The sequence below is a fragment of the Heloderma suspectum genome, chromosome 1, assembly GCF_057233095.1.
Source record: "Heloderma suspectum isolate Gila_16-S chromosome 1, 16-S_ref, whole genome shotgun sequence".
Taxonomy (NCBI): domain Eukaryota; kingdom Metazoa; phylum Chordata; class Lepidosauria; order Squamata; family Helodermatidae; genus Heloderma; species Heloderma suspectum.
Window position 1 is genome coordinate 155,778,610 of NC_139458.1, and position 26,874 is coordinate 155,805,483.

Here is a 26,874-nt window from a genome sequence, read left to right on the forward strand (position 1 = left end):
ACATACAAGGAAGCAAAGATAGTGAGGATGAGCCAGGACATGGCTACATGCCATGGCTCTGCAGATTTGTGCAGATACATCAAAGGATTCAAGCTGGCAGTCATCAAGTCATTCCATTGCAGGTTTGCCATGTAAAATACTGTGTCAGGCTGTTCTTTTGAATCTCCCCATAGCCTCAGGATGCATTGTTAGACTAGACTGAATGCTTTCCATTTCTACTATTCTGATAATGAACATCTGAACTTACTCAGACCATTAGACCACCTAGCTTACTCTAACAGGCTATGGTCCTTCAAAGTCTCAGACAGAGGTCTTTCCTAGCCTTGCTACATTGGACCCTTTCCTAATCTCCTAAGAAACCAGGTACTGAATTTGGGGACTTATGCATGCAAAGCCTTGTGCTCTATCACTGAGTTATGGCCAACTGCGGAAAAGGGCAGCACCCGGTTCTTCTGGTTGTGTGGGCTTGTTTGGGCTTGTTTGGGGAACCAGAGGGAGTGACAGCAAAGCTTTAGGATGACCTGACCAATGTCATCGTGTACCTGAGTGAAGAGAAAGTAGGTGGTGTAGGACAACTCAAGGACAATGCAGATGGCCAGCTCACCAAGTGGTTAATAGGAGGAAAGCCTTACTACTTGTTCAGGCCCCTCGCCTTTAGCGCACATTAGAATCCATGGCAAGAATTAAAATCTCACCACATCAGCACAGATGACCAAGCAAACTGGTTGTGGAAAACCTTACCACTTGGTAAGCTGGTCATCTTTGCTGGGCCACAGTGTAGGATCCAACGTGGGGATCTACAAAGCAGAGCACGCAGTGTGTTAAACATCTGATGCATAACCAATGATGAGCATGCTGCCCAACATGCCAACTGTTAGTTGTCCACTGATAAGAGGTCCAATTCACTGAGAACATGTGGAGCTCGTTGATCCCAGAATAAAAGGACACATGAAGTACATTAAAGCAATAATTCTTTCTGGTTCAGCTTCATCCAGCGCATCTCTACACCAGCCTAAAATCCTGCATTTAAAATGGGGCTTTCTGCTTCTGTTTTAAATGCAGGATCACGACTCCCTTTTTCACATGCTTCCTATTCCCCCCACCCCTTCCCCTTCCTTCTCCCTGTATGAGTCTTCCATTATTTTTCATTGATCTTGCTCCCCTTCTTGCTGCTTTTCCTCTTTTCATGGAGCAAACTGAAGTGGAACACAACCAGGTAATTCGATAGCTCATTATCTATCATCTATTTAAAAATGGAACAAAGGGCATTTAGTGCAGGAGAAGCCTTGAATGATCGAGGCGTCATGTAAAGAGCCCACAAACTTCTGTAAGGGAGCCATCTCAATAGCAGGATAAAAGCTCAGTGTGAAGGACCCTTCAGTTTCACCAACAAAATATGATCCAACTAAACATGTTATCTTATGTCAGTTGGAGAACACGTGTCCCCACGCACTCCATCCTTTTTTGCTCCCTCCGCCACCCCCAAATGGCTGCCACTGTGCCACCAACTTTGCCGCCAGTGCTTTGGGAGCACAATTTTGCATTAAAACAAGGTACATGCTTCCTATGCAACTTGTTTTAAAGCAAACATGTGGCTTTTTTCTCACTGCCGATTTGCCACTGAAATTTCCAGCACCGATTCTGGTGGTGGCCAGGGGATGGAAATTGGCCCCCAGAGCCTCCAGAATTGCCCAGCCCTGCATTAAATGCTCAGAAAAAATATATAGTTTTTATCTTGTTTGGTTCTGGCAGGCAATGCAGGGTACAAATAAAACTAACCTGAAGATTCACTTTGGAAGGAAGAATACGTTGGTATCCTTGATACACTAAGACTTTGAAACGTCTCAGTTGAAGGCCCAGAGATATCCCAGTCTTTTGCTGAGAAGTCAGTCCTTCTAGAGTATACCTCTGGCGAGGAAGGATTTAGTTCTGAGCTGTTGGACTTTTCCATATACAATGAGGTTCTTTCAGTTGCTTCAGCAAATGTAGTGTTAATTATGGATTGTATAGTTTGCTCTTCTCCTTTGCTGAAAGGTGCTGAACTGAAGGTGTTTTCGGTGTAAGAATGTGAAACCCTTGAGCTGCTAACTGAATGATGATCGCCTCCAATAGCTGAAACAGGAATTTAGAAATGAAGATTTAAGATTGCACTCACAGTGGACAGATCACTATGAGAAGCTGTAGAATGACTACTGTAGTGAATTATAAATTGTCCCCCATTTTGAAAGACATTGGTTTAAGTCAAAACCTACAGTTTTGCCAATGGAATAATGCAAATAGTGACATTTCACTGGCTCATACTGTACCCCAGATGCTCTTCGGGCCAAATTGTGTTTTGCAAAAACAAACCCAAATTTTATCCTCTGAACAAATCATACAATTTATAACAGACATTTCTGTCATGAGGATTAGAAACCTGATGTGTGTGTGTGTGTGTGTGTATTGACATACATGCACACATACTCATGCATACTAATACTTATGTATATTAATCTTTTGTAAACCGCCCAGAGAGCTTTAGCTATTGGCTGGTACAGAAATGTAATAAATAATAATATATATAAAAGTAATGTTCTTCAGGATTCTATATATTTACAGTATATATGGACATACACAAGTAAAAAAATGGTGAGTACATTCTTCCTTCGGTCTTTGTCCTAAAGAAAACTCACTTGATGAATCTTTTGATGACAATGAGTACATTGGAACTACAGAGGAAAGTTCAAGTGAGTGCTCAGTAGATGGCTTGGTGAATAGCGGTTCACTTAGTGAGTCATTATGTTTTTCTGTCTCTGCAGACCGGGAAGTTTCAGTATTATAACTGCTACTATCTGCTGCATCAGGAGAAGTGATGTTATCTGGTAGAGACCTTGAGGTCCTTTCTCCACCATGCGTAAATGTAGTTGATAGGTATACATCATCTGTAGAAGCACTGGAGAGCCTTCTTTCTGCAACCGATCCCTTAACTGTCTGAAGACTGCTTCCAGTGCCTAAAACGAGATTAAATATGTATACATGTGGGAAAAACACATTTCATAAGCATCACTTCTTACAATACTTTTATGCATTACAGCATAGATGAAGAGGCATAATACAACAACCAATCCTGAAAGACATCCAGCTAATGCCACACAGCATATGTATCTGTGCATAAGCCAGAGTAAGATGCTGTTGATGTGGACTTCAGCACTTATATAGCAACAGTGGGCAACTTGTGGCCCTTCAGATGTTTTGGCCTATACCTTGCATCAGCCCTAGCCAGCATAGCCAATGGTGAAGGATCATGGGAGTTGTAGGCCAAAACATCTGGAGGGCCGCAAGTTGTCTACCCTGTGATATATGCTTAGATTATTTTGACTGCACTGAGATTTAAAGCATGCCTGTCTCTGGATGGCACCCAGTGCATGATGGATCTAGAAATGGGAACCCACATGAGTTTTAACACATCTGCCAATATTCTGTAGATTCCATGAAGATGCATGTAGTTGGAATCTTTTCATAAGATTAAAGTTGCATGCATGCTGGCACGGATTTTGTTTCTAAATGAAAATATTAGAATTTGTTGGTTTGCGGAAACCAGACAGCAACATCTATAGTCAGCGGGTATCTGAACTGTTTTACAGTAGCTACAGCTATTTTCTAGCTATAGAATCAGAAATGCCTCACCTGTTTCACTTGTTCACAGTAAGCAATATTTTACAGTGTGTAATTTCATAAATCATAATAAAGAAGTTTTCAAAGTTACAGTACAAAGAAGGAAGTACCAAGAAACAATCATATGAAAAGCCAGAGAATTGTTTTCTGTTTACTCCACTGCAGTTCACATTGTAAAAGAGACACACAATTGCCCAATATAAAAAGGGCTTGTCTCTTCGGCAGCGGGAACTGTTGTACCGAACGGCAGATCTATGGCAGGTAGTTTCTTGCATATATAGCAACTGTGTGTTTAAAAATACATACATATAAACCTGTCTATGTTGTCCAGATTTCATGTTTGTCACAGGAAACAGAACTGTATATGAAATACTTTGTCACATAAAGCATGGAGTTGCCCTGAAAGAACAAAGTTCTATTTACATGGCTGTCGTGTGAAGGTGTATTAGCCACTGAAAATAGACTTCTACTTTTAAAAAATGTAACAGAGCAGAAATGGAGAGAAACTAAACAGCGAGACCAACAGACAGGAAATGAATGAATGGCTGGGTCTCTAGCAGATCTTTAACTAACGCATTACCAAAAATGGAAAAACTCACTTGAAAAATCTATTGTAGAAGATGAATAAACAGAAGTTTTGGATGAATATGTAAGTAAAAGCTCTTTTAAAGATTCCGTAAAATCCATCTCTGTAGATGAGAAACTTTCCTTTCCAGTTTGTGCTGTACCAGATGATGTTAAAACTGAAGAACGGATATTTTCCAAATCAAATGTCGAGAGCTCTATTGCGTCTGTGGATTTGCTCATGTTAGTTAAGGATACCAACGTGCCATCTCCTCCCCTGATGAGTGTGACAGTAGAGAACGTACTATCAGTCTGAGTGGCCCTTTTTTCTACGTTGAGGTGACTAAAAGTATGCTGGCTACTCCTTACATCTAGATGAGAACAAACAAGAAGGATATCTTTGTATGCATTACAAGTTCAGAATAATGCAATGCACATACATTAACAGCACAGTGCATCTTTCCTTACTCAGAAGTATACCCCAATGTTACTCCCCTGTAACCGTGTTTAGGATTACAGCCTATTATCATTATTCTTATTAATTTATACTTTTCAGTAGTAATTCCCATGTCATTCTCATTCATTTTTTTTTTTTAAACGTGGAAAATCCTCCGGAGCACCATTACATATCAAACATTATTTCTTTATTTCTTTAGATTTATCTGCACTGGCATTAAAAAAAAAAGATAAAAAGTTCACGATCTGGATGCTTTTCTTGGGGTGCACAGAATCATGTATTTTTTATTATTATTATTATAATCATATGTATAACCCGCCTTTCCATCACAAATGGTGCTCACAACAATAAAACACAAAATAAAATACACAATCATAATTAAAATATAAACGCACATTTGTTAAAACACACACAGAAATTCAGAAATAAATAACACCCATCAGTTAAGACCTCTTTCAGCAACAGACAAGTCAGCTTAAGGACCAAAACCCTGTCTGAATAAGAATCTCTTTGCCTGCAAAGAATACACCATCGTTTCCACCTACTCTTCACCTTACCAAACCCAGTCTAAATCTCAACCTTCTAATCTAATACCTCATTATGGCTGAATACGTTCCCTTGAATTGTGTGAGGTATTCACTACCCTATTTCTCATCATGTCTGTACTGGCAATATCTCATGATTAGGCTAGTAGTTTTAATCAGTGGAAGCACTCATAAGTTAAATTACTACAGTTAAAATGTAGATTTTACCATCTGAATGTAAGCAGAGTAGGGGTCACAATGAGGGACATGTCCCCAATCCAAAGTACAGAGCTCTGTTTCATCTCTGGATTGGCTCAAAGCAATTAGCAATCCTAATTTCTCATCTCTGCTTCTGATGATCGCAACAGAACAGAACATCCTTCCGATCCTGTTAATAGCCACTGCCCCCATGAGAAGCCCCTGCCCAATCTGGATACAAAGGCCTGGGTGTTTCCAGGGCGGGGGGAGGGCTATTCCGCTGTGGCCATTGTGGGCCCAGCTAGGCAACAACAGCAACAATGAGACTGGGGAGAGGACTTTACATCACTGCTGCCCAAACACCTCCAACACCCTCCTCCACCAGGAGCTGCTGATCTTGTCTGCTCAATGATGCCTACAAGACTCAGGGAAGAGTGAAGATGAATCTGTAGTGGAAAATTCAGAACTGAGACCTTTTAGACAGCTCTACTGGATCAGCTCCATGTCGATCAGCAGTACTGTTTTCAGATTTCCCACCCCAGCGGGCACTATGAATACACATCAGTGGCACCCAGACCGTGGCTGAGTTCACACGACACGACAACCCACCCTGCGAAATAAGCCACGCAGTGTGACCTGTCATCCGAACAGCCCACACCGAACCTGGCAGATGATCGGGCTCCCCGTGGGTTGTTCTCCTCCTCCATCCCCCTCGGTCCTTCTGCCAGCCCCAGCAGCTATCCCAGGGGACTAGGAGGCAGAACCCGTCTTGTTTAGTGCCAAGTCCTCCTTGCCGCAGGAACCGTGACCCCGGCTTTAAAAAAAAACCAACCCCCCGCACATTTGTGCAAATTGGAGCCGGTAATGTGAGCAAATGTCCCCACATATTTTAAATTATTTTTGGGGTTGGATTGTCAGAGTTGCACAAGTGTGCAAGTCCGACGGTCCAAAATAAATAGGCTTGCCTTGTCTGGTACCTCAAATGTTTCAGCTGTCAAACATGCAAGGTAACTGACAAGACGGGACTGTATATAGGCTCATTTTACAGCCTTTGACAGGTGACAGCTGGGGAAAGGGGGTGCAGATCACCCCCTTAGCAGGGTGATCCCAAGGCTGTAAGTATTGCCCCGACCCTTGGGGGTGCCCTGCTAGGAATCTCCACTTGTCCAAGTCCCCAGCATGTGTGCTTCAAAGAGAGGTACAAACCACCTCCTTTTTCGCACCTTTCCCCTTAGCTGAGGCTGTCAAAAGCTGTCAAGGATTGCCGTGGTTAGTGCAAACAGGAGGGAAGAGGCGGTGGCATGTAGATCTCTGTGAAAAAGAGTCTCTATGACAAAGAGATCTTAATGAGTAAATGATCTTAATTCTTTACCTGTTATTTCTGAAGGAGCTGGAGAATGTGTGACTGCTGTCTCAGTGAAATCAGTGTCTTCTGGTGCCAGATTAATTTGTTTAGTCTGTACTGTGGTCCACTCAAAAGAAGAATCAGCAAAGTCTGTCGAGCTGTGCAGTTTAGAATTCACTGTGGTGGACATTTGTGTTGCATTATGAGAACTGCTGATGACCCTTAGAGTTTGTAGGGTCTTCTCTTCATCTCTGTCAGGTAGACCTGAAACAGATGCACTGTCCATGTGAGAACTGGAAAATGTTCTCTCTGTATTTGAGCTGCTTCTCATCTCACCACTGTCTTCTACTGCTGAAACACAAAATACAGCGTCACAAATCTTCTTCCATAATTACAGTCATACAGATCTAATGGAAAACAATGATTTGTGGGGCACAGGGGGAGGGCTGCAAATGGATAAAAAGAAGGAATCCTTAGAGGAACATTTTATGATGAGAAAATGCTAATTTTTCCATCATTTGTTGTCGAATCAGCAAAGATTGAAATAGAAAACTTAAATTGGACATCAGTGCCATCGTTACTGCCCACAGCCTTCAGAAATCAATCAACACCACATACAGCTTTATTTTCCCCACTCTTATAACAATGAAGAAACTTAGTTAAAGAGTGATATATAATTTTTATAAAGCCTGCACATTTTAGTCAGCTTCATCCCCAAATGTCTTAGTAGTTCGCCCTTCTAGATATTATTTATCTGTTCTTTTTCTCTTCTTTTCCTCTATTAATTCCTAATGTTTTGGTTTTAGCCCTACACCAGGCAAGCGAATGTATGCTCTGAAATCTGGAACACATGAGGAGATCTTAATTCTTTACCTGTCATTTCTGAAGGAGCTTGAGAATGTGTAATTGCTGTTTCAGTGAAATCAGTGTCTTCTGGTGACAAATTCATTCGCTTGGTCTGTTCTGCAGTCCACACATAAGAAGAATCAGCAAAATCTGTAGAACTGGGGATTTTAGAATTAGCCATTGTGGACATCTGTGTTGCGCTATGGGAACTGCTGATGTCTCTTAGAGTTTGTAGGGTCTTCTCTTCATCTCTGTCAGGTAGACCTGAAACAGACGCACTGTCCATGTGAGAACTAGAAAACGTTCTCTCTGTATTTGAGCTGCTTCTCCTCTGGCCTCTTTCTTCTACAGCTGAAACACAACAATAGGAAATTAGGTCTACCATCTGCCTGTGCTGAAAGAATATCACAGATTGACTTCCATAATTTTACAATGAGGAAAAGTTAGATTTTCCAGACACCGTTCATTTTTTTCCAGCGAACATGGCAAAATATTAATTTGTATTAATAGAAGTCATCACATTTTAAATAGAAGAATTCAACTCTTTTTTCTTTTCTTTCCCTTCTATGTTTTGCCATACTGCATCAAGCCATGCCCTTAAGAGCTGTAGATTTGGCTTGTCTCCAGTACCCGGCAGAAATAACTTTATCAGGTGCTATCATATATGAGATCAACACTTCCTCTCTGAAGTATACTTTATCCTTGATATATGTTAAATCCCAGAACTTGATTTCCATCAATTTGGACTATATTTTTTATTTATTTTATTTAGGATTTGTTGAGTGATAAAACACCTGGATAGATTTTTAAAAATGTTTTTATTTCTATATCAAGTGGAGGGGGGGTCTACATATGTTCTAAATAAATAAAAACAGGTATCTCTAACATCCATATTTAATTAGAAACAACTGCCCCATTTTTAAACTTTTTTCTTTTTTTTTTTACAAAATATGCATAGGCATAGTCTCACCAATATCTTAGCCCAATTTACTATATATTATTTAACATTCAAACTCACATTCATATTCCAGGAAAAATTTATAGATCTTTGAAAATATGTTGCTAATATTAACAGTACTCAATTACTCAAAATTTGTTAAGGTTCTTAAAGACATATTCACTCTCTGAAAAAAGAGTACAAATAAGTATTAATTAGAAAATACTCATAACAGGAAGGATTAGTAACATTCATTTTAGTCTTAATTTCACTATGGGGCTGTTTGCATATCATGGTGGCATTTGGTGGTAAATTGTGGGTTAATTAACCCATGATCTGCAGGGATGCACACTGAGCACTAGCTGCTTTCATCTCCTTTAAACAATCTCCGATCATAGGTTAAATAACCCACGATTTGCCACTGTGATACTACTCATTGGGCAGTATTCAGTCCTTTCTGCCTGCTAGTGGGACCTACTGCTAGTGCAATGGGAAGCTAGCGCTTCGAGGAGTAGCCAGAAACAAGCAGAACCACGCGTTTCTGAAATGGGGCAGGTCAGCAGAGTTTGCAAGAGGACCCTTTGCCCATCTGTCTGGATCCAAAAAATTTCCGCTGGTTTCTAGGATTGCTTTTTGAATCACTAACTTTCTGTCGCACAAGTGGTGTGTCCCGCACGCACAACAGATCTAGTGGGAGTGTAGCAGCAGTATTGGATAGTGCCCATTAATGCTGATAGGGGAGCACCAACAATTGTTTATTCCATGACATACAAATGAGATTCTGAATTATTAATCCAGTACATCATCCACTTAACAAAATCGAAGTGATATTATGCTCTAGTATTAGAAAAATAAAGACTCTCTCTTTTTCTCATCTTGAATTACTAGTATGATTTATCCAGATTTTTTTCTTTTTGTTTTTCCAGCCACTTGATTGTATCAAATGGTGATTTTTATGCTGGCAAGAAGTGCTTCTGCACATGCAAGGCAGGACACCTGATTTTTGCTGATCCCCCTTACCTACCTTAGCCCCCTGAAACGCAGCTCCTCAGGAGTGTGGAACCTCCAGAACAATATGAGTTATGGCATAGAGGGCTGATCTATGGAGAGGAAGACCAGCAAAAATCATCTGAAATGTCTGTGCTTTCCATTAGAATGAAATTGCCATTAGATGCAACCCATTATTTTCACAACCTCATATTATTCAATCTCTGCCATTTATTAATCTGACTGTTTTTAAATCTAATCAGAAGAGACTGAAATAGTCAATGTAACTTTGACATCAGTACCATGTACTGCTGATATCCTTCATAAACAAACCAAAGTAACACAACATAATGCTTTAATTTTCCCCATTGTTATAAAAATGAAAATACTACTTTTAAAGAGAGATGTTATTTTTATATATGTTCCAGATGTTTTGATCAGCTTTATCCTCAAATCCCTTAGTACTGTTCTTCTAGCTATACTCTGTTCTTTATTGCCTTTTAAAATATTCACTCCTAACATTTTGGTTTTATCACTACACAAGGCAAGTGAAACCATGCTCTGAAATCTGGATTAAAAGAGGAAAACTTCATCCTTTACCTGTTGTTTCTGAAGGAGCCTGGAAAAGTGTAACTGCTGCCTCAATGAAATCAGGATTCCCTGATGATAAATCCATTTGTCTGTTCTGTCCTGGAGTTGACACATAAGAAGAATCACTGAGATCTGAAGAGCTAGAGATTCCATTGCCAGAGGTTGTGAATATTTGAGTTACGTTATATGAACTACCGATGTCTCTTAGAGTTCGTAATGTCCTCTCTCCACCTCTGTCAGGTAGACCTGGAATAGATGCGCGGTCCGTGTGAGAACTGGAAATACTTTTCTCTGTATTGGAGCTGATCCTTAGCTGACCACTGGCTTCTACAGCTTAAATACAACAGTAGGAAATTAGATGTGCCATCTGCATGCACTGAGACAGTATCACATTTCTTCCAGTAATTACATTCATACAGATCTAATAACAAACAAGTTGATTTTCTATTCAGTCTATTGAAAACAATGAAAACCTGGCAAAGATATCATGGATTAAAATTATTTTAATAAGAAACACTTGAAATGTTTTGTAGATTGGTCAGACAAAACTGTGGTTATTTGTGTGTGTGAATGGTTTGGGATTAGAATGGAAATGGCTCAGGATTGGGAATAGAAAGCGATCGGACCTCTTTGTTTAGGGATGCCTAAACTTTAGTTTTTTTTCTCTTACTGCCTGTACAACAGTGGCTTGGGTCTATGGGTTGCCCTTTGTATATGCAGTGGGATTAGGTGACATCGTGGAGGCCTTTCCCCCATGCTGTATACGAAGTGGCTCCATGCAGGCCTGGCTGACTTGGGACATTATCAGTTTGCTACACTGTGAATTGTGGGACTCAGCGATGTTGCCTTGGGTGCTGCAGGAGAGGAGTTCTTCGGGTTTTTGAAGTGCTTGTATTTTCTTTCCAACTTTTGTGCTGAGACTGTATGGGATCCTGACTAAGTTACACTGACATTATGTCTTACATTTTCCTTGGTGAACACTACATTCAGGTTCATATATTACTGAGGCTACTGGAAAGTTTTGCAGGTTCAAATAAATTTAATACATTTTTAGTCCACTTCATCCCCAAATGCCACAGTAGTTTGTCATTCCAGCTATAGCCTACCTGCTCTTTTTCTTTTCTTTTTTATATTCAATCCTAAAATTCTAATTTTTTCTTCACATCAGACAAACACATATATGAGACCAATGCTTTATCTCTGAAATGTACTTTATCTTTGATATAAATCGAAAAATGTAATGATATTGTTATATTTTCAGCAAGTTGGAATATATATTATTTATTTATTTTATTTAAGAAGTGTGAAGTGATATAACTCCTGGATAGTGTCTTAAAACATTTCTCTCTTAACATCCATATTTAATGAGCACTAAATTAAAAGACGCTTGCTCCTTGGGAGGAAAGCTATGGCAAACCTAGACAGCATAGTAAGAAGCACAGACATCACCTTGTCGACAAAGGTCCGTATAATCAAAGCTATGGTTTTCCCAGTAGTAATGTATGGCTGTGAGAGCTGGACTATAAGGAAGGCTGAGCGCCGAAGAATTGATGCTTTCGAACTGTGGTGCTGGAGAAGGCTCTTACAAGTCCCCTGGACTGCAAGGAGGTCAAATCAGTCAATCCTAAAGGAAATCAACCCTGACTGCTCATTGGAAGGACAGATACTGAAGCTGAAGCTCCAATATTTTGGCCACCTAATGAAAAGAGAAAACTCCCTGGAAAAGACCCTGATGCTTGGAAAGATTGAAGGCAAAAGGAGAAGGGGACGGCAGAGGATGAGATGGCTAGATAGCATCACCGATGCAATGAATATGAACTTGAGCACACTCCGGGAGAGAGCGGAGGACAAAGACCTGGCGTGCTATGGTCCATGGGGTCAGGAAGAGTCCGACACGACTTAACGACTGAACAACAACAACAAATTTCAAATGCTCCACAAATATGCATAGCCATATTCTCACTAATATCTTCCACCATATCATTTTTAAGATGTTCAGTTCATAGTCATATTCCAGAAAACTTGGTAGACTGTCGACAATACATTGATATTATTAACAGTAATCAAATATTCAAAATTGGTTAAGGTTCTTAAAGACACATCCACTCTCCAAAAAAAGGAGTATGAATGTGTTCTAATTAGGAAATACTCATACCAGGGAGGATTAATGCCATTCATTTTAGTCTTACTTTCACTATAAATGGAAACCGTAAACCTAAACAAATTTGAGAAAGTTGCTGAACTTCTTTCAGACATCTATTATATTGTACTCATAATAATGCTGGTGGGGAGCACCAATAATTGTTTGTTCTATTACAAACAAATGAAATACTGAATTATTAATCCAATATACCATCCAGATAAAACAATTGGAATAGTATACTCTAATATTAGCAAAAGAACGACTACCTGTTTTTCTCATCTTGAATTCTTGTGTTTTTTAAATCCAAAATGTATTTTTCCAGTCACTGGATTGTATCCAGCGGAGGCTTTGTGCTAGCAGAAAACCCCTGCAGATGCAACACAGGTCACCCGATTTTCACCAATCTCCCCCCCCATGCACCCCTGTCCGTCCGTCCCCAAAAGCAAATCTTGAGGAGTGGAGTACCTCTAGAACAATATAGGATATGACATGGAGGGCTGTAGTAGATGGCAGGGAGACAGCAAAAATTGGGTGAAAATCGTGTGCACATCCTTGTGGAAGTGGCTTCTGCTAGCACAAAGCCAACATAGGATACATGATTTTGTTGACTGCTGATTGTTAAAATTGTTTATATATACATACATATACATATACCTGTGTGTGTGTGTTTGTGTACATTCCCTCTATTTATATGTTTGCATGTCAACAGTTTTTATAGTATGTACAATATTGTATTTTTAAGGTTTTTAATCTTTGTAAACTGCCCAGACAGCTTCAGCTATTATATACAGTAATTAATGTACTGTAATTACATTACAGTAAAGAAATGTAATAAATGAAATGAAATGAATTATTTTCCCATCAATCCCTGCCATTTATTAATCTGGCCATTTTTTAAGCAAATCAGACAAGACTGAAATAGGAAATTTAATTGTGGAATCAGTACTGCTGATATCCTTAAAAAAAAAACAACCCCCCCCCCACATATTGCTTTAAATTTCCCAACAGTTAAAAAAAAATGAAAATACTTATTTTAAAGAAGGACCTTATATAAATTCCACATGTCATCAGTCAGCTTTATCCTGAAATCAGTTAGTAGTTTGTCTTTCTAGCTATAATCTATCTGTTCTTTTTCTCTTCTTTTTTAATATGCATTCCTAACATTTTGGTTTTATCTCTATACCAGACAAGTGCTCTGAAATCTGAAACAAAAGAAGAGATCTTCATCCTTTACCTGTGGTTTCTGAAGGAGCCTGGGAAAGTGTAACTGCTGCCTCAGTGAAATCAGGGTCCTCTGGTAACAAATCCATTCGTCCTTTCTGTCGTAAAGTTAACATATAAGAAGAATCACTGAGGTCTGAAGAGCTAGAGATTTCATTGCTAGAGGTTGTGAATATCTGAGTTACATTATGTGAACTGCTGATGTCTCTTAGAGTTCGTAATGTCCTCTCTCCACCTCTGTCAGATAGATCTGAAATAGATGCACTGTCCGTGTGAGAACTGGAAATACTTCTCTCTTTATTTGAGCTACTCCGCGGCTGACCACTGTCTTCTACAGTTAAAATACAATAGTAGGAAATTAGGTGTGCCACCTGCATGTACTGAGAGACATTTCTTTCCATAATTACATTCATACTGTTCTAATCCAAACCAAGTTAACTTTACCCTGTAGTCTAATATAAAGATCGGGTTGGATCCAGAGTGTGTGGAGGCATCTTCTGTGAATGGAGCTCTGGTCACAGAAGGTGCCTCCCCCACTTTGGGGGGATTTCCCCTTTCCACTGAACCACAAGTCCACCCCATTCAGCAGTTTTCCCCAATGCTCTGTGTAGAATGGGGGCAGGGGGCTGGAAGGCCTGGTGTGGAGAGCAGAGGTTCAGAAAGTCGACTTCTAACAACCCAGATGCAGGTTCCTAAATCTGGATCCAACCAATGAAAACTTGGCAAAGATGTCCTGGATCAAAGTCCTTCTAATGAGACAAACTTGAAATGTTTTGTGTATTGGTCAGTCAAAAGAGTGGCTAGTTGTGTGTGTAAATCATAGAAAGGGATTGAACCCCTGTGTGTAGGGTTGCCTAGAACTTTGTTTCTGTTCTGCCACTGCTTGGGCTATAGTGGCTGCTGCTACAGAGGTTCTCTCATGTCCTTGTGGCTGGTGGATTGGGCTTGATATATACGGTGGGTTGGCAAGTGACTTTATGGAGACATTTCCCTGTGTCATACAGGACGTGGCTCCAAACATGGGGGCAGTATCAGTATGCCACTTCATGACCGGTGGGATTTGGTGACGTTGCCATGGACGCCGAGGGAGTGGCTGTTGGACTGGCTGTATTTTGTGTAATTTGGAATGGTTCCGTTTTCTTCTGACTTAGCAGAGGCTGGTTGCCAACTTGCTGCGACCACAGGCTTGCCCAGAAAAGATGTTAAGATTCTTAAACACATGTTTTCTCTCAAAAAGAGTAGAACTATGTCCTAATTTGGAAATACTCATACTATGCTAGGGAGGATTAGTGTACCATTCATTTTAGTCTTAATTTCTCTGTATACAGGAACCATATTATCAACAACTAATGCTTGTTGATAATACAATAAAGCATGTTAATAATATTAAATATCACCTCTCTTTTTAAAGATGCTACATTGTCCTTGCCATAATAAAATCAGAATAATGTATTACTGAAGCTATTGGAGATTTTGGCAGGTTCAAATGAATTTACTATGTATCCCATATTCTAAACCAACAGCCAGTTTTTAACTTCTTTCAGACATCTATTATCATTTACCCATAATGATGCTGATAGGGGGGCGCCAACAACTGCTTATTCCATTACAAATCAATTAACAGTTCAGAATGTCAATCAGGAATCCATTATACTATCTAGTTAATATTACTGAAGTGATATTATACTCTTAATATGAGGAAAAGAAGAGCTACCCCTTTTTCTTATATTGAATTACTTGTGCTTTTATCCAGTAAAAAAAAAGACATCACTTCCCCAATAGTCACTGTTGTTATTTAATCTGAGCACTTTGTAATCCAATCAGAATAAATTGTAATACGACATGTAACTTTGACATTAATACCATATGTACTAATGCTATCATTTAAAATAAAAACAAGTAACACAGATAGCCCTAACTTTCACCACTGTTCCACCAATGAAAATACTTCTTTAAAGAGTAATTCATCTTCTTATATAAATCCTGCACATTTGTAATCAGCTCTATCCGCAAATGCCTTAGTTGTTACTTTTTTCAAGCTATAACTTGTCTACTTTCTCTTTTTGCTCTTCTTTTTTATATCCATTCCTAACATTTTGGCTTTATCTTTACACCAGAAAAGCATAATGATGCTCCAAAATCTGGAACATACGAGAAGGTCTTCATCTTTTACCTGTTATTTCTGAAGGGGCATGAGAATAGGGTTTAGTGAAATCAGTGTTCCCTGGTGTAGATTAATCAGTGCAAGCACCCATAAGTTAAATTACTACAGTTAAAAAGTAGATCTTACCATGTGAATTTAACCAGAGTATGGGTCACAACCAGGGACATGTCTCAAATTAAAAGCAGAGAGCTCTGTTTCATCTCTGACTAACGCAATGCACATAAATTAACAGCACAGTGCATGCGCCAATGTTACTCCCCTGTAACCGTGTTTAGGATTACAGCCTATTATCATTATTCTTATTAATTTATACTTTTCAGTAGTAATTCCCATGTCATTCTTATTCATTTTTTTTTTTAAACGTGGAAAATCCTCCGGAGCACCATTACATATCAAACATTATTTCTTTATTACTTTAGATTTATCTGCACTGGCATTAAAAAAAAAAGATAAAAAGTTCACGATCTGGATGCTTTTCTTGGGGTGCACAGAATCATGTATTTTTAAAATTATTATTATATGTCTATCCCGCCTTTCCATCCCAAATGGTGTTCACAACAATAAAACCCAAAATAAAACACACAATCATAATTAAAATATAAACGCACATTTGTTAAAACACACACAGAAATTCAGAAATAAATAACACCCATCAGTTAAGACCTCTTTCAGCAACAGACAAGTCAGCTTAAGGACCAAAACCGTGTCTGAATAAGAATCTCTTTGCCTGAACTTATCAAAGAATACACCATCGTTTCCACCTACTCTTCACCTTACCAAACCCAGTCTAAATCTCAGCCTACTAATCTAATACCTCATTATGGCTGAATATGCTCCCTTGAATTGTGTGAGGTATTCACTACCCTTTTTCTCATCATGTCTGTACTGGCAATATCTCATGATTAGGCTAGTAGTTTTAATCAGTGGAAGCACTCATAAGTTAAATTACTACAGTTAAAATGTAGATTTTACCATCTGAATGTAAGCAGAGTAGGGGTCACAATGAGGGACATGTCCCCAATCCAAAGTACAGAGCTCTGTTTCATCTCTGGATTGGCTCAAAGCAATTAGCAATCCTAATTTCTCATCTCTGCTTCTGATGATCGCAACAGAACAGAACATCCTTCCGATCCTGTTAATAGCCACTGCCCCCATGAGAAGCCCCTGCCCAATCTGGATACAAAGGCCTGGGTGTTTCCAGGGCGGGGGGAGGGCTATTCCGCTGTGGCCATTGTGGGCCCAGCTAGGCAACAACAGCAACAATGAGACTGGGGAGAGGACTTTACATCACTGCTGCCCAAACACCTCCAACACCCTCCTCCACCAGGAGCTGCTGATCTTGTCTGCTCAATGATGCCTACAAGACTCAGGGAAGAGTGAAGATGAATCTGTAGTGGAAAATTCAGAACTGAGACCTTTTAGACAGCTCTACTGGATCAGCTCCATGTCGATCAGCAGTACTGTTTTCAGATTTCCCACCCCAGCGGGCACTATGAATGCACATCAGTGGCACCCAGACCGTGGCTGAGTTCACACGACACGACAACCCACCCTGCGAAATAAGCCACGCAGTGTGACCTGTCATCCGAACAGCCCACACCGAACCTGGCAGATGATCGGGCTCCCCGTGGGTTGTCCTCCTCCTCCATCCCCCTCGGTCCTTCTGCCAGCCCCAGCAGCTATCCCAGGGGACTAGGAGGCAGAACCCGTCTTGTTTAGTGCCAAGTCCTCCTTGCTGCAGGAACCGTGACCCCGGCTTTAAAAAAAAAACAACCCCCCGCACATTTGTGCAAATTGGAGCCGGTAATGTGAGCAAATGTCCCCACATATTTTAAATTATTTTTTGGGTTGGATTGTCAGAGTTGCACAAGTGTGCAAGTCCGACGGTCCAAAATAAATAGGCTTGCCTTGTCTGGTACCTCAAATGTTTCAGCTGTCAAACATGCAAGGTAACTGACAAGACGGGACTGTATATAGGCTCATTTTACAGCCTTTGACAGGTGACAGCTGGGGAAAGGGGGTGCAGATCACCCCCTTAGCAGGGTGATCCCAAGGCTGTAAGTATTGCCCCGACCCTTGGGGGTGCCCTGCTAGGAATCTCCACTTGTCCAAGTCCCCAGCATGTGTGCTTCAAAGAGAGGTACAAACCACCTCCTTTTTCGCACCTTTCCCCTTAGCTGAGGCTGTCAAAAGCTGTCAAGGATTGCCGTGGTTAGTGCAAACAGGAGGGAAGAGGCGGTGGCATGTAGATCTCTGTGAAAAAGAGTCTCTATGACAAAGAGATCTTAATGAGTAAATGATCTTAATTCTTTACCTGTTATTTCTGAAGGAGCTGGAGAATGTGTGATTGCTGTCTCAGTGAAATCAGTGTCTTCTGGTGCCAGATTAATTTGTTTGGTCTGTACTGTGGTCCACTCAAAAGAAGAATCAGCAAAGTCTGTAGAGCTGTGCGGTTTAGAATTCACTGTGGTGGACATTTGTGTTGCATTATGAGAACTGCTGATGACCCTTAGAGTTTGTAGGGTCTTCTCTTCATCTCTGTCAGGTAGACCTGAAACAGACGCACTGTCCATGTGAGAACTGGAAAAAGTTCTCCCTGTATTTGAGCTGCTTCTCATCTCACCACTGTCTTCTACTGCTGAAACACAAAATACAGCATCACAAATTTTCTTCCATAATTATAGTCATACAGATCTAATGGAAAACATTGATTTGTGGAGCGCGGGGGGAGGGCTGTGGATGGATAAAAAGAAGGAATCCTCAGATGAAGATTTTATGAGAAAATTCTAATTTTCCCATCATTTTTTGTCAAATCAGCGAAGACTGAAATAGAAAACTTAAATTGGACATCAGTGCCATCTTTACTGCCCATAGCCTTCAGAAATCAATCAACACCACATACAGCTTTATTTTCCCCACTCTTATAAAAATGAAGAAACTTAGTTAAAGAGTGATATATAATTTTTATAAATCCTGCACATTTTAGTCAGTTTCATCCCCAAATGTCTTAGTAGTTTGCCCTTCTAGATATTATCTATCTGTTCTTTTTCTCTTCTTTTTCCCTATTAATTCCTAATGTTTTGGGCCCCATCTACATGGCACCGCTTTCACCCTTCACTCCATCACAACTGTGCAGCATTTCAGCTTCGAATTAGCTTCTGCTGGGATACACTCGCAATTTACTGCAAGCTTCCCTAACAGACTCCGCCATCGCCTTTTTTTGTCATTAGACCTTAATGCGCAGCTGTGCAGTCCTGTGAGCATGGGGGTGCAACACTTCGGTGGCTGTTTTGTATTTTAGAGGTTCTATTGTGTCTTTCCGTCCCTCATTAGGTAAAAAGTGGGTTCTGTGCTCCTTCATTTCCATGCCATCTGTTTGGCATGGAAACAGCCTGAGCATGAGACTCTCGCAACAGTTCACACTCACAAGTATGAGTGGTACATGCCTACCCACTGCTCCGAAATGGTGGCCGGAGCAAAGCTGGTCCTCCCCTCCGCCCCCCCGCCCCCGGCCCTGGGCACTGAGTACAAAAGCAACCATTGCGAAGATACGAAGCTGCAAAAATTTGCAAAAGTGTGATTAACTTAATGAAAACGCCTCTCTGTGCCTCTGTAACTGTGCAGCTGCGAAGGGACGGGAGAGTAAAAGGGAGTCACAGAGTGCCGCAAGAACTACACACGCCTACAACACACACACTGCAAAATGCAAAGTCAGTTTGGGGAAGGGACAGACAGCTCACAACCACGGGAAAACCCGCAGAAAACGAAAAACATCACAGCAAACCTCATCCTTGGAAATCCACATTTTCCAGAAGAAAACCATGGATGGCTGCAAAGTGGTGACTCTGTCGTCTGCCCCGAGGGACCCCGACTCGCAACCACCCTGGAGTAAAAGGCTCATGTAGATGGGGCCTTGGTTTTATCGCTACACCAGGCAAAACTGTGCTCTGAAATCTGGAACACATGAGGAGATCTTAATTCTTTACCTGTCATTTCTGAAGGAGCTTGAGAATGTATAATCGCTGTTTCAGTGAAATCAGCATCTTCTGGTGACAAATTCATTTGCTTGGTCTGTTCTGCAGTCCACGCATAAGAATCAGCAAAATCTGTAGAACTGGGGATTTTAGAATTAGCCGTTGTGGACATCTGTGTTGCATTATGAGAACTGCTGTTGTCTCTTAGCGTTGGTAGAGTCTTCTCTTCATCTCTTTCAGATAGACCTGAAACAGATGCACTGTCCATGCGAGAACTGGAAAACGTTCTCTCTGCATTTGAGCTGCTTCTCCTCTGACTACTGTCTTCTACAACTGAAACACAACAGTAGGAAATTAGGCATGCCATCTGCCTGTGTTGAAAGAGTAACGCAAATTGACTTCCGTAATTTTACAATGAGGAAAGGTAAATTTTCCAGAAGCCGTTCATTTTTTTAAGCAAACATGGCAACATATTAATTTGTATTAATAAAGGTCATCACATTTGAAACAGAAGAATGCAACTCTTTTTTTCTTTCCCTTCTATGTAAGATGCTCATTTTGCCATACTTCATCAAGCCATGCCCTTAAGAGCTGGAGATTTGGTTTGTCTCCAGTACCCAGCAGAAATAACTTTATCAGGTGCTATCATATATGAGATCAACACTTTCTCTCTGAAGTATACATTATCCTTGGTATATGTTAAATCCCCAAATTTGATTTCCATCAATTTGGACTATATTCTGTATTTCTTTTATAAAGACATATTCACTCTGAAAAAAGTACAGATAAGTCTTAATTAGAAAATACTCATACCAGAAAGGATTAGTACTATTCATTTTAGTCTTAATTTCACTATAGGTCTGTTTGCATGTCATGGTGGCATTTGGTGGCAAATTGTGGGTTAAATAATCCATGATTTGCGGGGATGCAACTGCTTCCTTTTCCTTTAAACAATCTCTGATCAGAGCAATCAGAAGTTGTCAGAGTGACATGTGAACCTGAACCAATGAGTTGTTTTAGGGACTAAACAACCCAGCAGTTAACCGAACAACAAACAATGGGTTCACCGCTGATTTGTTTAGCTCCTAAGCAATCCATCATGTCATGCTGGCAACCTGAAACAGACGCACTGTCCATGTGAGAACTGGAAACCATTCTCTCTGTAGCTGAGCAACTTCTCTTCTGACGACTATCTTCTACAGCTGAAACTCAACAGTAGGAAACTGAATGTGCCATCTGCATGTGCTGAAAGAGTATCACAAATTGTCTTCCATAATTATATTCATACAGATATAATGGAAAATATTAATTTCAGGGAAGGGTGCAGATGGATAAAAACAATGAATATACAGATTAAAACTTTGTAAGGAGGGAACGTTCATTTTTTCCATCCATTTTTTGATTGAATCAGAAGAGACTAAAATTGGCTTTTTTTCCAATAATCACTGCTATTTCTAATCTGATAGTTTTGTATTCTAATCCGAAGACACCGTAATAGGCAATGTAACTTTGACATCAGTACCATCTTTACTGCCGATATCTTTCAAAAACCAAACACCCCCAGAGAGCTTAAACTTTTCCCAGTATAGCTTTTATTGTTTCAACCAGAGGTTACAACAGGCAAAATAATAACAAAGACAAAACATACATAAAAGAAATCAAACAAATCATATTAATTTTTAATTTCCTACAAGGTCATAAAATTAGCTCTATGCGATTGGGCTGTGAGAGCAAAATTGGCCAATGCCAATAAGACTTTCTTTTGGAAGTAAACAAAAAGTGTATTCTGTCTAAATCGGAGCAGCTGATCTTTTTTTCAAGAAAATGATGCAAATATTTAGAATGAATTTGGGAATAAATAGGGCAATAGAATAAGTAATGAGGCAGATCTTCCACTTTGCCAGTATGGCAGGGCAGAGTCTCGAGGCATAGGGAGTCTTGTTAAAACGCCCTTCTAAAACTGCTGTTTTCATTTGCTCCATCTTCAATCGTGTGAGAGCGGATCTAAGACAAGAGTTTGTAATTAAACTCAGATAGTGTTCACATTCAAATTTAAGCTTGGTCCTTGCAAACCAAGGTGCTATCTTACTACTAGACACTGAACAGAGATCCGTTTGGATAGAAACAATGTAAACCCTCTCCTTAAAAACCTCTTTGCTATGGGCAACATTCAAAGTGGTAAAATATTTAAAGGAAAAACCATAATAATGAATGTAATAAATTAATTTCTGAAACCAGGATAATGTGTTTGATGCGTTAGCTCTCATTTGTTCTAAAAGGCACAGTTTAGGAAATCTAGTTGAAGGAGAGAAAAAAATCTTGAGCCAATAATTAAAGGCCCTGATGACCATGATAGATTTAACTGGCATTACACCAGTTTCTGAACGTAAAAATAAAGCAGGAATACACCTTGTCAAACCTAGAATTGATCTCAGCAATTTGTTTTGGAACATTTCCATATTATAGGAAGACTTCAAAGCCCATAACTCTCCTCCATATACAAACTGAGGGATAAGTTTTGATTTCAACAAAATTAACATTGGGTGGATTTGGTAACCTCCCTTGTGTGCCAAAACTTCAGTAAACCGTTTAGTTGTTGGTTTGTCTTTAATTTCAAGGATTTGAAATTAGTGTCCCAGCCTCCTGAAGCTGAAAAAAGAACACCCAGATAGCGATACGAGGATACTTGCTCAATAGGGTGGGTGTTTATTCTCCATTTGTGTAATGGGGATCTATGTCCAAAGACCATGACTTTGGTTTTCCCATAATTTATAGATAGTAGGTTTTTATGGGAATATTCAGCCAGTGCTGATAGTAATCTCCGTAAACCTATCTAGGTATATGAAATGAGAATCAGATCATTAGCATAAAGAAGAAAGGACAATTTCCTTTCTTCTAATTTTACTGGGAAATAGAAGTCAGCAGTCAAATCAAAAGCTATATCATTTACGAATAGATTGAAGAGAAGAGGGGCCAGGACACACCCCTGTTTAACTCCTCGAGATACTACGACTTTATCTGTCATGTGTCCAGCAGTAGAAAATCTCACCTGAATGTTTGAGTTTTCATGCAACAGTTGTAATAGAATCAAGAGATGTTGATCTAAATTTAAGTCTGCCAGTTTTGCCCATAACCTGTTCCTATTAATTGAGTCAAAAGCTGCTTTGAAATCAACAAATGCCACATACAATTTTGATTTTTTTAGATGTTTGTACTTATTAAACAGGTGGTCTAGTACAAAACAATGGTCCATTGTTGAATAACCTGCTCGAAAACCAGTTTGTTCTTCTATAAGGATGTTATTTATGAAGGCCCAATCCTCCAGTTTGTTCAGCAGGTGTCTAGCATATAATTTGGCTGCAATAGCAATAAGACTAATTGGCCTATAATTGGAAGGGATATTATGGTCTCCTTTTTTGAAGATCGGAATTACAATAGAAGTATTCCAACCCTTTGGGAATTCCCCAAGTAGGTTTATACGATCGAACAATTTGGCCAAAATAGGCAGCCACCACTTGATGTTATGTTTGATTACCTCTGCTGGGACATAGTCTTCTCCTGGGGCTTTTTTAGCTGGCACTGTATTAATTAATAACTCTATCTCTTTATGAGATACGGGGGGCCATGGATCTGTAGTGCCAAGGATGGCGCATAAAGGCAGATGTAATTGCAAGCTATCGGCATTCAATAAAACACTGAAGTGTTTCTCCCAATCTGTCTTTGATATTCGTGGATTTACATTTGATATATCACCATTTAAGCTGTTGTTTACGATCTTCCAAAAGGCTGACATATCTTTTGTCTTCAAAGCAGTATCCAAGCTATGCCAGAGATGTCTTTGAAATGTCATTTTCTTATTTCTTATTAATTCCCTATATTCTTTTTTCTTATTCACAAATGTCTCAATTATTTTAGGGGAATGGTTAGACTTTATTTTCCTAGCATAGCTTCTTAATGATTGCAACTGGTATTGATTGCAGAAAGCTCTACATTTGCCTCTGATCAAATTATGCTTTAGAATACTCGTTATATGTTGATATAGAGGTACAGTGTTTGCTGAGGTAACATCTAATTGTAGTATATTATTATGAAAGATTAACATCTGTTCCGATAGGAGGGTACGATTTATTATATCCACTGTAATGTTATTCCATTTAATCCTCCTTTGACCAAGTAGATCAACACTGGCCTGGAACTCTTCACAGGCAAAAATCTGGAGGCTTCCATCTTCTCTAAAGAACTCGAACCTTAGAAGCTGGTGGTCACAATGGCCCATAGGCATGACCTCAAAATTAATGAAGTTTTTAATCTTATTCAGAGGAGCACAGGCATAATCTTTGTCCCCTTATTGATAAATAGGTAAACTTTCCTGGGGTATCTTTTGGATAGGAGCCATTCAAGATTGAATAGTTCCTTTTAAACAGAAACTCCAAAAAATTATATTAGTAGTCTTGTCTCTCAAGTTCTGTGGAAAGACAGCTAACAATTCTTCTTCATCAATATTCAGGTGGCCTGCTAACTTATTTTTGTTTCCTCCAATTCTAGCATTAAAATCTCCTACTGCTATAATAATAGCGAGTGGGAATTCATTTTCTAGGAATCAAGGGCCGTATCCAATTCAGTCCACTGCGTGTTAAAAGGGGCTTTTGTACTATGGGGCGGGATATAGATGTTAATTATGATTAGGGATCATAATAAAAATGAAGGTACTGCTTTAAAGAGTGACATAATTGCCCTTATATAAATCCTGCATGCTTTAGTCAGCTTCATTCCCAAATGCATCAGTAGTTTGTCCTTCCAGCTATAATCTATTTGTTCTTTCTCTCTTCTTTTTTTCTATCAATCCTAACATTTTGCTTTCATTTCTATACCAGACAAGGGAAACTTTGCTCTGAAATCTGGAAGAAAAGATCACCTTTTACCTCTTATTCCTGAAGGAGCCTGAGAATGTGGAACTGCTGCCTCAATGAAATCCTCAGTGAAAGAAGGGTGCCCTGGTGACAAATCCATTTGTCTGTTCTGTTGTGAAGTTAACATATAAGAGGAATCACTGAAGTCTGAAGAGCTAGAGATTTCATTGCTAGAGGCTGTGAATATCTGAGTTACATTATGTGAACTGCTGATGTATCTTAGAGTTCGTAATGTCTTCTCTCCACCTCTGTCAGATAGATCTGAAAAAGATGCACTGTCCGTGTGAGAACTGGAAATACTTCTCTCTGTATTTGAGCTACTCCATGGCTGACCACTGTCTTCTACAGCTAAAACACAATAGTAGGAAATTAGGTGTGCCACCTGCATGTACTGAGAGACATTTCTTTCCTTAATTACATTCATACAGTTCTAATCCAAAACAAGTTAACTTTACCCTGTAGTCTAATATAAAGAACGGGTTGGATCCAGAGTGTGTGGAGGCATCTTCTGTGAGTAGAGCTCCGGTCACAGAAGGCACCTCCCCCACTTTGGGGGGATCTCCCCTTTTCCCTGAACCATAAGTCCATCCCATTCAGCAGTTTTCCCCAATGCTCTGTGTAGAATGGGGGCAGGGGGCTGGAAGGCCTGGTGTGGAGAGCAGAGGTTCAGAAAGTCGACTACTAACAACCCAGATGCAGGTTCCTAAATCTGGATCCAACCAATGAAAACTTGGCAAAGATGTCCTGGATCAAAGTCCTTCTAATGAGACAAACTTGAAATGTTTTGCGTGTTGGTCAGTCAAAAGGGTGGCTAGTTGTGTGTGTAAATCATAGAAAGGGATTGAACCCCTGTGTGTAGGGTTGCCTAGAACTTTGTTTCTGTTCTGCCACTGCTTGGGCTATAGTGGCTGCTGTTACAGAGATTCTTTGATGTCCTTGTGTCTGGTGGATTATGCTTGATATATATGGTGGGGTTGGCAAGTGACTTTATGGAGACATTTCCCTGTGTCATACAGGAAGTGGCTCCATACAGTATCAGTAACAGTTAATGTAATTTTGACATCAGTAGCATCTTTCAAAAACCAAACACCACCACAGAGAGCTTTAACTTTTCCCAGTATAATAAAAATGAAGGTACTCCTTTAAAGAGTGACATAATTGCCCTTATATAAATCCTGCATGCTTTGGTCAGCTTCATTCCTAAATGCATCAGTAGTTTGTCCTTCCAGCTATAATCTATTTGTTCTTTTTCTCTTCTTTTTTTCTATCAATCCTAACATTTTGCTTTCATCTCCATACCAGACAAGGGAAACTTTGCTCTGAAATCTGGAAGAAAAGAAGAGATCATCTTTTACCTCTTATTTCTGAAGGAGCCTGGGAATGTGGAACTGCTGCCTCAATGAAATCCTCAGTGAAAGAAGGGTGCCCTGGTAACAAATCCATTTGTCTGTTCTGTTGTGAAGTTAACATATAAGAAGAATCACTGAGGTCTGAAGAGCTAGAGATTTCATTGCTAGAGGTTGTGAATATCTGAGTTACATTATGTGAACTGCTGATGTCTCTTAGAGTTCGTAATGCCCTCTCTCCGCCTCTGTCAGATGGATCTGAAATAGATGCACTGTCTGTGTGAGAACTGGAAATACTTCTTTCTGTATTTGAGCTGCTCCTCAGCTGACTGCTGTCTTCTATATCTGAAAAACAACAGTAAATATTTAGGTATGCCATACATATGTGCTAAAAGCGTATCACAATTTTTCTTCCTATGATTAAATTCATATACACCTAATGGAAAACCAATTAATTTCCCATCCCCAGTCTGGTAAAAATAATGAACACTTGGGAAAGAAGTCGTGGCTTACAATCTTTCTAGGAAATCTCTAAATTTGGAATAGGTTCCAGTAAGATAGCTGTTATGAAATATTTTAAAAATATCTGTTAATAATTGATATAACAGTACAGAAGGAATAAGAGCAAAAGAAAGCGCATATCATACATATGTCCATATAACTGATCTTAGAAATTTCCTATGAGCTGTATTTGCTTTGCTTTAATGCAGTCGGACACTGAATACGGTGGGACTTGCTTCCGTGTAAACCTCTTCAGCAGTGGTGGGCAACTTGTGCCCCTCCAGATGTTTTGGCCTACAACTCCCATCAGCCCTAGTGAGCATTGACAATGGTGAAAGATTATGGTAGTTGTAGGCCAAAACAACTGGAGTGCTACAAGTTGCCCACCCCTTCTCTATAGGATTGTGCACTTAAAGTAACATCTAGTTTGACCAAACGTTTTGGGGCTAGAAAGGACATAGCACAAGGACTTCAGAAAACAGGAAGAGAAAGAGGACAAGAAGATTACGTTG

At 39.8% G+C, this 26,874-nt stretch overlaps 1 protein-coding gene across 1 annotated transcript in view; it reads right to left on the reverse strand.

The window, feature by feature from the left end:
- Positions 1-26,874, reverse strand: part of HEG1 (heart development protein with EGF like domains 1) — a 69,498-nt gene that overhangs the window by 36,644 nt on the left and 5,980 nt on the right. The window contains exons 2-13 of the mRNA XM_084860404.1: positions 25,871-26,206; positions 24,528-24,863; positions 20,721-20,807; positions 19,618-19,851; positions 17,946-18,266; positions 13,481-13,798; positions 10,113-10,436; positions 7,616-7,924; positions 6,770-7,093; positions 4,254-4,589; positions 2,673-2,990; positions 1,780-2,112 (exon numbers count right to left, since the gene is read on the reverse strand). Coding sequence (XP_084716530.1) covers positions 1,780-2,112; positions 2,673-2,990; positions 4,254-4,589; positions 6,770-7,093; positions 7,616-7,924; positions 10,113-10,436; positions 13,481-13,798; positions 17,946-18,266; positions 19,618-19,851; positions 20,721-20,807; positions 24,528-24,863; positions 25,871-26,206 — 3,576 coding nt within the window. The remainder of the gene's footprint in view (positions 1-1,779; positions 2,113-2,672; positions 2,991-4,253; positions 4,590-6,769; positions 7,094-7,615; positions 7,925-10,112; positions 10,437-13,480; positions 13,799-17,945; positions 18,267-19,617; positions 19,852-20,720; positions 20,808-24,527; positions 24,864-25,870; positions 26,207-26,874) is intronic.